The sequence below is a fragment of the Gekko japonicus genome, unplaced genomic scaffold, assembly GCF_001447785.1.
Source record: "Gekko japonicus isolate JY-2015 unplaced genomic scaffold, Gekko_japonicus_V1.1 scaffold1012, whole genome shotgun sequence".
Taxonomy (NCBI): Eukaryota; Metazoa; Chordata; class Lepidosauria; order Squamata; family Gekkonidae; genus Gekko; species Gekko japonicus.
This window is the reverse complement of record NW_015172587.1, coordinates 355,923-367,040: the sequence shown is the minus strand read 5'-3', so window position 1 is coordinate 367,040 and position 11,118 is coordinate 355,923. Positions and strand designations below refer to the sequence as shown.

Genomic DNA, 11,118 nt, shown 5'->3' with positions numbered 1-11,118 from the left:
AGAAGCACCCAGAGTGTCTGGAAGGAACCCCTTTCAATCTTTGAAACAGGATGGAGCAAAAGGCTCCTCCTTTCCCCCAACGCCAGGGCTCCAATCTATCTCGGGGGCCCTGGTGACACTTTTTGTAAGTAAACTACACGACTGGGAATCAGAACCTTGGATCCGCAGCATCATGTGCTGTTTGGCTGTAAGTAAACTACAGGATGCAAACCCAAACTGGGCCTCTTTCTTTGCCAAAAAAATACTCAGTGTTACTTGTACAGATCCAGTCTGTCTTGCTTTCTGGCCACTGTGTGACACAGAGTGTTGGACTGGATGGGCCTTTGGCCTGATCCAACATTGGCGTCTCTTATGTTCTTATGTTCTTAAACTGGGCCTCTTTCTTTGCCAAAAAAATACTCAGTGTTACTTGTACACATCCAGTCTGTCTTGCTTGTAGAGATGCCAGCCTCCAGGCGGGACCTGGGAATCCCCCAGAATTACAGCTCATCTCCAGGCTACAGAGAGCAGTTTCCCTGGTGAAAATGAATGCTCTGAAGGGTGGAATCTACGGCACTGTAACCCCACCAAGGTCCCTGCCCTCCCCAGGCTCCACCCCCAAATCCCCAGGGATTTCCCAACCTGGATCAGGCAACCCCCCCCCCCCGTGGCCAGGGGGAACCTGGCAACCCTGCTTGCCTGACATCTTTCCAACACTCCGCAGAATGGCTATTTGTATATCACACAATGGGAACAGTAGCTGTTTTCAATTGTACATGCTTTTAGGATAATATTGTCGCCGAGAGAGCCTGAAAGCAAGCGGAGATGGATTATATGGAATACCTACCACAGGGTTTTTTACTCCCTATTCTTGTATTGCAGATTTGATGCCCATTCCACTTAATCACCACAGCTGTGGTCACACAAGAGTGGCTAAAGAACTGAAAATTACCTAATTTGCATTCTTACTCTTAAAATATCTTATTTCAGAAATCATTTGGTTCACTGTATCATTTTTTAAATGTGTAGAGGTTTTTTTAAAGAACCTGTCCTACGGAAGCATCAAGCACTCATCAACTTCTGCTCATAAAAGGTGCTTTATAATAGCCAGGCTAGATGTGAAGGCATCCTTGAGGCCATCTGGAGAGCATTTATAATTCCAGGAGATCTCTAGATCTCACCTGGAGGTTGGCAATCCTAGTACCACTCCCAGAGTTATTTCGGCATTTGAAAAGGCACTGGGGGAAATCAAGAATGCCGCTTTGTGGGCCCAATCAGAAGTGGTTCCTTGAGGTATTTTTAAATCACTTCAAAATGGCGGCGGCACCCTCGTGGTGGCCACAAGGACAGTCACATCGAGTTTAGCCCTAAGACTCAAAAACCTTTGATGCTGATTCTGAATGTCTGCCTGCCCCCCTAGGTCGTATGACTCACCCCAGAGAAATGTGATTGCAGCTTCTTGCGTGCTCGGAGGTGGAGGCCTCTTGGTTTATTGGCTTCTGTCCAGGCACAGGATGAAGACTCTGGAAATGGGAGATGGATGGTGGGGTTCTGGGGTGAAGTCATCGAGAGACAAAGAAGATGAAGGAATTAGACCCTTCCAAGTGAAAACATCTGAGAAGGAAATTCAGGTACCAATGGGGAGGGGAACTAGGAGAGATTAATCTAGAATTGCATTAGCAGAACAAAGTTTGAGTCCAACAAAGTTTTATTCTGGGTATAAGCTGTCGTGTGCTTTGTTCTGCTGCTTCAGACGAACACGGCTACCCACCTGAATCTAGAATTGAATTAGTAGTACTTGTATTATTTATACAGCACTTTTTAAATTTAATCACATATAGGATATATCAGGAACTACAAGGGACGCTTTTCCCTGTTAAGATGCCTCCTTCACATAGTGGTAAATTTTTGAAATTACTGTTGCAATATCTCCAATGATAGTGCTTTATGGGGATTCTCTCATCAGGATTTGTACCAGCGTCTTGACCAGGCCCGTTATACCCCACCGCTGGAGGGTTCTGCTTTCAACTATGGTTTCAACTCCAACTACCTTCAGAGGGTGATCTCCTACTGGAGGAACCAGTTTGACTGGCAGAAGCACGTTAAAATCCTCAACCAATATCCACATTATAAAACAACCATTGAAGGTGAACGGAGCTAGATATACCTCTCTCCTGTGTTTGGGCTAATCCTTTCCATCAAATCCTCTCCCACTTTCAGCGGGCTTTTTCTACTGATAGCCACCATGTTAAATTGTCTGTTGCTTTTTTCCGGACAGGGATTGAAATTCATTTTATCCACGTGAAACCATCTCGTAACCTGAGAGGCCTGGCAGCCAAGCCTCTGCTGATGGTGCATGGCTGGCCTGGTTCATTCTACGAGTTCTATAAGATCATCCCACTTCTTACTGACCCAGTTGGTCATAGACTGAGTGATGAGGATATAGTCTTTGAGGTCATCTGTCCATCCATTCCAGGATACGGCTTCTCTGAGGCCCCCCACCAGCAGGGTATGCAACAGACGAGACTGTGAGAGACGTTTCTAGGGTGGAACTGTTCATTCAAAAGGTCTTTCATGATCTGATTCTTTCCTCTCACAGGCTTTGACACGATAGCTTGTGCTCGGATCTTTCACAAGCTGATGCAGAGACTGGGCTTCCAGGAATATTATGTACAGGGGGGAGACTGGGGTTCCCGGATCACCACAAACATGGCCCAGATGCTGCCAAAGTGAGTAGCAGAAGACTTTGCTTTCTTTCTTTTAGTCTCTGACATCATTTTTATTCAACAGACTAGAGTCCATGCAGATCCATGTTACAGAGGTGAGGTCCCCCACACACTAGCCTCCCTTTATACACATTTAGTGTGATGGTAGTTTGCAAACAGCTCTGCATTAGGCAAGATTAAGAAACCAGTCATCTTCAAACAATTAATCCAGTTTGGTTATTAATTATTTTTTCTTCCACCAAGGAACTCTTAAATATCCTAGGTATTTTAATGAGCACTTCCTGTAGAAATTGGACTCAGGAAAACAACTGAAAACAGAAATATGAATTATGCAATCTGTTCCCATGAGGAACTAATATATTTCCCAGAAGTAAATCCAGAATTAGTTCCTGACTGAACATAAAGGAAGCAACTGAGGAATGTTAACTAGTACAACCACCACTGCTATAGGTAAAGGAAGCAACTGTTAACTAGTACAACCACCACTGCTATAACTTGTATAAAACAACATCACTTCCAATGGGGGCATGCAGTGGATTTTGTGTCCTCCACTCCTCTCTGCATGTCTTTCTCATCATCACACCAGTTTGATGTAGTGGGTTAAGAGTGGCAGACTCTAATCTGGGAGAACTGGGTTTGATTCCCCACTCCTCATGTAGCTGCTTGGTGACCTTGGGCAAGCCACAGTTCCCTCAGAGCTGTTACCTCAAGAGCAGTCCTTAAAAGAGCTCTCTCAGCCCCACCTACCTCACAGGGTGTCTGTTGTGGGGAGCGGAAGGGAAGAACATGTGTGGTGGTAGTAGGGATCCATGTTTCAATATTCATATATTATCCTGTACATGCATAAAGCAGGATGAGGTTCTATTTTTACCAAAAGCCAAGCATGAATGTGGGGGGCAAATTCTGCCTTCCATTTTTTTTTTACCTCAGTGTGTTCTGTTGCTCGAATATTTTTCTCCACGCTCAGTTCCAGTACTGCAAATGAGCCAGAGTAGAAGGAAGGTCCTTCAAAGGAAGTGGGGATGGAGGGTTTAGCACTGAGGTCCCCGATGTGGTGCCTGTGGGTGCCACAGCACCTGCCAACACCTTTCCTGGTGCCTGCCAAGTGTTTTTAGAAAGTGGGCAAGGCCAGGTCAGGCTTTTGCCCAGCAAGGCTTCTGATTGGTAATTGGAGATTTGATTGGCTGTGCAGAATTTTAAACATGTTGCTTTGGCATCAGTTGCCACGCAGCAGGAGGAACATCACTTATGTGACTGAAGGTAAGCTTCAGCAGCCATTTTCTGGCTGGCTCCACCTCCAACAGCAGCCATTTTCTGGCTGCACTCACCAGACTGTAGCAGAATCCAAAGGTGCCCCACAGGCTCAAAAATGTTGGGGATCCCGGTATAGCATCTGCATGCTCTGTGCTTGGTTAACAATAGGCCACATCATCCACTTTAATATGAATTAGGCACATCAGGCCTGATTTGGCAAGCTTAGGCCTAATTGTATGCAAGTCAAATCCACTGAACGCACTGGGATTTATTTCTGAGTAAATATGTTGGTATCAGCCTGTGTGCTTTGTGTTCCTTGGTTTTAGGTCTGTAAAGGGACTTCACCTGAACTTCGTCTTCGTGCCCAAAATTGGTTGGAGTAGCTTGGTGTCTTTACTGCTGGGAGCCTACGTACCATGGTTGGTGGGCCTCACCAGAGAAGACTCACGTCTCCTGTTCCCATACTTTAAGAAGCATATATATGACCTCTTGCGGGAGTCTGGCTACATGCACATTCAGGCCACCAAGCCAGACACAGTAGGTTTGTGAATTTACCTTACTTGTGGCTTTTTACGGTCTGTGGCTCTTTCTGTTCCTGCCCTTGCATAATACTGATGCTAAAATGAAAGAAGTCACAGATTAAATGAAATTTTATTAAATTCAAGCTTCAGAAATGTCCCTCATATGTCAGTGGGTTTTGCAAATCAATCTAGGACCAGGTGCTCTTTCTTAGTACTTGTGCCAAAACATTCAAAAATCTGCACACTCAAACATGTAGAAATAAGTGATTTCAAATCTGAGATGTTAACATCTCTGTTCTGGTCAATGCACTCTAAGTCTTTCATGCTCAAATGGTTAGATGTTTTCCAAAATAGTCAGAGAAGAGAGAAACTGATTGCAGGGAGAACAGGCTCATGCAATGCTCCCTGATACATATACATGGAGAAATGTAGTGCGTGACCTGACAATTCAAAAATAAAATGAGTACCAATCCTTGTGATCACAGTAATAATTTTTCTAGCCCTGTACACTTTAGGTTAACTGGGCACTTCCAAGACTAACCATTAGGTTAACCATTATTTGCACAAACAATCATCTATAACAGAATGTGATGGTATAAAATTGGTTGAAATACAAAGCCCATATTCTCTTTCATGGTCCAGTTCCTGGTACAAGGCTAGAAATCTGAAGGCTGTTGACTGAAAGCTATTGTGTTGCTTTCCTGACCTAGGATGCGGACTGAATAATTCTCCTGTGGGCCTTGCTGCATACATTCTAGAGAAGTTCTCCACCTGGACTGATAAATCATTCCGAAACTTGGACAATGGAGGTCTGGAAAGGTAGGCACACTGGAAAAACAACCAGTGGCTTAAAACTTGAGGGTGGGGCAGGGTGAGAATCAAAAACAATATATACTAGCATGCTTTTGCCTCAGTAGCAGTCTTTGGCACTTTAAAGACTTTCATGCATTTCATCAGAGCCATACAATGGCCCGGCCCCATTCACACGGGCCGGATATCGCGGGGGAGAAGGCGTGGCTAATTGCCCCGGTGCAGTTTGATCCGTGATTACACGATCAGATGTGCCGGCAGCACACCACGGGTCCTGCCCTCGGCGACGGCGGGTAAACGAGGGACCGGAGGGGAATGCCGCGCGCCGGCACGATCACGCCACGGGCGTCTGGAGGCAGCCCGTGGCAAATGTTTACTAGTACCTTGGAGGTACTAGTTTTTTAATGTGCATTGTCGGCGGTAAGCCACGGGTGCGCTCCACTTCCCAGATGTTGGGGTGTGATCGCGCCCGGATAATCCGCCCACCATCCGTGCCTCTCCCGCGGCAACTTTGCCGTGTGACCGGGGCCATAATATAGTATATGAGCTCTCCATCTTGTATTATGGGTAAGCTAAATTATGTGTGAGCGAAATACTATGCTCTGCTTTTCTTATTCAGGAAATACTCTCTGGATGAACTTTTAACCAATGTCATGATCTATTGGGTGTCTTCCTCCATTGTGTCATCAATGCGCTTTTACAAAGAGAACTTCTCTCAGAACCCTGCCAGTGCTCCTGATGCCAGGTAAGGAATAGGTACTGGAAAAAATTCTAAGATAAGTCATCCCACTGCAAAAGTGATTTGCATGCTACCTTACACTGTTCACTTCATTTATGCTGCCTTTCTTCAAGGAGCTACGTACTCACTCCGTGTAATATCAGGCCATACTGTTGACATAATGCAAATACAATTTATCCCTAGTCTTTGCCCCCTCCAAGCATATTTGAACAGTCTATATTCTGTAGTTAAGACAGTTCATTTTCAAAAAGAAGCTCTGAAATCACATAGTTATGGATCCCAGTGCCACTCTACAAATGGGGTGCATGACAACACCTCATTGAAACATGATCTGTATTTTAAAATTTAAAAAGTACAATGAAAACATACCGCATATGGTGGCTTCTTTCATGGTTGCTTGAAAGAACAAGCTCAGCCCTATGATGCCAAGGTGAAAGAAAACACTTGCTTCTGTAGCCCAAATGCAAGAGTAGAATCAAAACTTTAAGATTTTATTTATTTATTTATTTATTAACTTAGACTTTTTTTTAAAAAAAAAGACCACCCGTTCCTGAAAGACAGGGCTCAGGGCGGTGTACAACATGATTCCAATACTCAACCGCGCGGGGCAGGGCATCGAACAGTCCAAACCATCTGATGGCAAAAGTTTACAGATGCCACAGCCTCGTAGGGGGGGGAAGCTATAGGAGATGGAAGACTTGGTAGTCCTTATGTCTACCAGCCTAATACAAGAGCGCAGTGATCGATTTTATCTCTTCAACAAGCTAGCCACTCTAGGTCTAAGGTTTGTGTACCTATTAGAAATAGGAAAATAACTAAAAACATATGAAGCGAATGAAAACTTTGGAAACACTAGCGTTGGATCCAGTAGCACCTTAGACACCAACAAGATTTTCAGTGTATAAGGTTCGAGACAAAACTCTTCTCTTTGGATACCATCTAATGAAAGGAGCTTTGTTTCTCAAAAGCTTGTACCCCAAAAATCTCATTGGTCTCCAAGGTGCTTCTGACCTGGACTTGACTCCAGCTGTTCTACTGTAGACTAACATGACTACCCACTGACACTGCCTTAGAAAAGGTATTCCTCATCATTGCCTAAGAAGCTTTCATGTGCTGTGTCTTCCTCTACAGGATTGATGTCTATGTTCCCACTGGTGTTGCTGCCTTCCCTAATGAAATCACCCACACCCCTCGGTCCTGGGCAAAGAAGAAGTATAAGAACATTGTTACCTATTCCCACATGCCCCGTGGTGGGCACTTTGCCGCCTTTGAGGAACCAGAGCTTTTGGCTCAAGACATTAGACAGTTTGTAAGGAAGGTGGAGCATCTGTGAATAAGCGGCATGTCATGAGCATTACAGAAATGCAAGAGGGAACCTGAAGCTTAGGGCAACTTGCAATAGTCAAAACAAAATATTGTAATTTAATTGCTACTTAAGCTTCAGAGAGTCAGATGCTCCTCTTATGAGAGGCTGTTATCACACAAGGAAGTTAAAAAAATATTGCATCAAATGTGAATCATGTCCCCTCTTTTATTTAAAAGATCATTCCGACTCTCATTGACTTCATTTTACAGACATGTTACAGACAGATTACTTTTACAGTTGATTGAAGTAGCACCTCCACAAAACATGAACACTTTACACAACACTGTGGATTTTTTAAATGAGCTAATTGTTTGCAGCTGACTTTTGAAGTATTTTAAGGGATAAAAGCTCTACTTTTATAGGGCCAGTACCAGAAATCATCCACTTCTCTCTGACCGTGTCCTCTTAATCTGTGGATCTATTCCACGGCTTTGATAACTGTCTTAGAACAGAGCCTGTGTACCAATAGCAGAATATCTGCAGTGTTTTATTTGCTTTGAACAAGCATGTTTGTTCAGCCTTTCCCAGAAAGTAATTCAGTACAAAGTACCACAAGTCCCAGACACCTTATAAGGCTCTGAGATTGGAAAGCCCTTCCCTTAACCATTTCTTGTTTGTAGTTATTCTATCAGTGCACAGTGCTGGTCTGGAGAGTATTCAGAAGTCAGACATACAACCTGTGCATATAAACCTTTATACAGCACACACTTCTAGGTCTCTATTTCATCCTGAAACATGGTAGCAAAACAATCCAATCTACAGCACTACATTCCTCCATTAGTTTCTTGACACAGAATCTTGTTCTCAGGGTACAGAAATTACCTATCCTATCCAGCTGCCCCACATGTAGCTTTCTTTAATTTATTCTTCCCTTTCTAGAGGACAGCAGTCTACCCCAATACCCACTGGAAAGCCATTCTCCCCAAATTTGTCAACTATTTTCACTGGACCTTAAAAGCAATACAACACCTCATAGTGGCTCTGCTCAAATTATGTGAAGGTTCTCTATTTTGGATTAGGTCCTCCAGGAGTCTCCTATTCTCTATCTTAATGTAAGCACAGAATAAAGCAGATCACTATCACAATGTAAGGTAGTCTATAGGAGGTCAGTCTTTCTTCTGTCTGACATGCATTAATTTCAAAAGTGCTTCTAGTTTAGCTTTGGTCAAAGCCAGGGAAGAGGGGAGCAACTTCTATACCTTTAGAATTAATTTAGTGCTCTGCAATTAAGACCCACTTCCACAAGAAGCACTATTAGGATGTTCACTTCTATGCAAGAAAGAAAATCTGTCGTATCAGCCAAGTAGAACCATTGTGAAGAAAGCAAAGCGAGCATTTCAATAATATTACTCATGCTAAAAATTTAAGGGCGTGTGTGTCTCCTCTCTCACAATACTCAGATACTTCTCAGAAGAACCAATGTCTAGAAAACACATGTGAAAATACTGCATCAGTGGGGGATTCCGGCTTTAAATGTCATTATTCTTCCGCACAAGGAAAAAGGATTTTGCTAGGCTTATTAAAGCTGGGTATCCTTGACAACACCTCCCTTATTGCAGCATCTATCATTACACAGGCAAATATGAATTATGGCTTCCATGATACCCTTTTAAAAATCAACCTTGATAAGAGATTGGAATTCAGTAAACATTACTCCGCGATCAGGCAGTGAATACAGCTAATGTAATCTGTAGGATGCTCCTACGATGGCCCAATTGTTTCAAGTCTTGTTTAATAACCAAACAGGAGAGAAAATGGGTTAATGAGTCCCACAGCACACTTTTAACCTTTCTCCAAGTTCTCCAAAGGCACTTGTAATCACAGTGGAACTGTTTCCAAGCTCCATCATGTGGAGAGAAAGCTCTCTAGAGAATACAGTACAGCTCAACATAGTTCTTAAAGTGCTTCTGGAAAAGAGAATCTAACAAGAAACTTGTAATTGCAGACTATCAAAGACTTAGCACAGAGTAACATCTATATGAGGTTAAGAAAGTCCTTTTCAAAACCTTGTCAAGAAAAGTAACGGAAACCCTTCACTGTCACTGGAGCTTGAAACCATATATAATCATTCAAGGCAAAGTTCACTTCAGCATTAGAAGAAAGTGTTGCACCGCCATGGTCACTGCAGGATAAGTTGACAGTCAGCTTCCTCCCTCGAGCTGGCACTTTGTAGTTTAGTTTGGGTCTGAACCAGTCAATGCCACAGTTGCGGTGTCCTTGGACCATAACAATGACACCCAGGGTGGGGACAGCTCTAAGATCACTAAAGACATCTGCCAGGAAGAGCGAATGGAAAAGCTTGCGAACACAAGCTGCCGTTTGCAGGCTCTCCTTGGTGCCACCTAAAGAGATGCCCTGCAGGTTGATCTCATATAGTTCTTTAGGGCTAACGGCAGTACCACCAAGCAGAATAAGAACTCGTGGGACCAACGTCAAACTGAACATGATTTCCAAGTGCTGGAACAGTCTCTCCAGGTCACCTAGCACTTGCTGGCATTTCTTATTGTTGTCTGGATCGCTAGCATAGACTTTTCTGATCACATCTTCATCCTGTGAAGTAAACACAATAGAAACAATGGGAATATTTTAAAAGGGGAAACAAAAGCTTACCTTTTATGTCCAAGCACTTCACACACATTACCTTAAGCCCTACATGGCAACATGTAGTATAGATTATGTTCATGCATGCTAGTAAACTAGATCACCACTGAACTAAAAAGAGTACACCAGTTACTAAGAAAACAACTTGACACCTATCTGCCATAACCACTCCTCTTGAACTGTGACATGGCACAGTATTTGTGAGACTTCTCCAGAAATGAAGAGGGTCACTAGATATGCAGACCACAATTGTTCTAATTGCTATTTCATCCAAAGTCAGCAGTTTCCTGAGTACTGAAAGGTAGCTAATGTCACTCCCATCTTTAAAAAGGGTTCCAGAGGAGATCCAGAAAATTACAGGCCAGTCAGTCTGACGTCGATACTGGGTAAGTTGGTATTAAGGAAAGAATTAGTAGACACACACGATGATGAACAAAACCTATTGATGCGGACTCAACATGGGTTCTGTAAGGGAAGATCTTGTCTCACTAACCTGTTGGCGTTCTTTGGGGGACTGAACAAACATATGGACAAGGGGGACCCAATAGATGTTGTTTACCTTGACTTCCAGAAAGCTTTTGATAAAGTTCCTCATCAAAGGCTCCTAAGTAAGTTCAATAGTCACGGGATAAAAGGACAAGTCCTCTTGTGGATCAAAAACTGGCTAATTAATAGGAAACAGAGAGTGAGTATAAATGGGGAATTTTCTCAGTGGAGGATGGTAAGCAGTGGGGTACTGCAGGGATCAGTACTGGGTCCGATGCATTGTAACTTGTTCATTAATGATTTGGAGTTGGGAGTAAGCAGTGAGGTGGATAAATCTGCAGATGACACAAATTGTTCAGGGTGGTGAAAACCAGGGAGGATTGTGAAGCACTCCAAAGGGATCTGTCAAAGATGGGCGAGTGGGCATCAGCGTGGCAAATGAGGTTCAATGTGGCCAAGTGCCAAGTGATGCACATTGGAGCCAAAAATCCTAACTATAAATACACGTTGATGGGGTCCAAACTGGCAGAGACTGACCAAGAGAGAGATCTGGGAGTCATAGTAGATAACTCACTGAAAATGTCATAGTAGATAACTCACTGTGTGCATCTGCAACAAAAAAGGCCAATGCTATGC

The 11,118-nt window shown here is 43.4% G+C and overlaps 2 protein-coding genes across 2 annotated transcripts in view; one reads left to right on the top strand and one right to left on the bottom strand.

The window, feature by feature from the left end:
- The window catches only part of EPHX1 (epoxide hydrolase 1, microsomal (xenobiotic)), an 11,777-nt gene extending 2,927 nt beyond the window's left edge, over nt 1-8,850 (top strand). The window contains exons 2-9 of the mRNA XM_015421482.1: nt 1,400-1,610; nt 1,946-2,126; nt 2,258-2,488; nt 2,579-2,708; nt 4,286-4,500; nt 5,191-5,299; nt 5,910-6,035; nt 7,161-8,850. Of these exons, the coding sequence (XP_015276968.1) occupies nt 1,400-1,610; nt 1,946-2,126; nt 2,258-2,488; nt 2,579-2,708; nt 4,286-4,500; nt 5,191-5,299; nt 5,910-6,035; nt 7,161-7,362 (1,405 nt within the window). The 3' untranslated portion in view covers nt 7,363-8,850. The remainder of the gene's footprint in view (nt 1-1,399; nt 1,611-1,945; nt 2,127-2,257; nt 2,489-2,578; nt 2,709-4,285; nt 4,501-5,190; nt 5,300-5,909; nt 6,036-7,160) is intronic.
- A 555-nt stretch (nt 8,851-9,405) lies between these two features.
- The window catches only part of MAD2L1BP (MAD2L1 binding protein), a 7,760-nt gene continuing 6,047 nt past the window's right edge, over nt 9,406-11,118 (bottom strand). The window contains exon 2 of the mRNA XM_015421480.1: nt 9,406-9,945. Within this exon, the coding sequence (XP_015276966.1) occupies nt 9,406-9,945 (540 nt within the window). The remainder of the gene's footprint in view (nt 9,946-11,118) is intronic.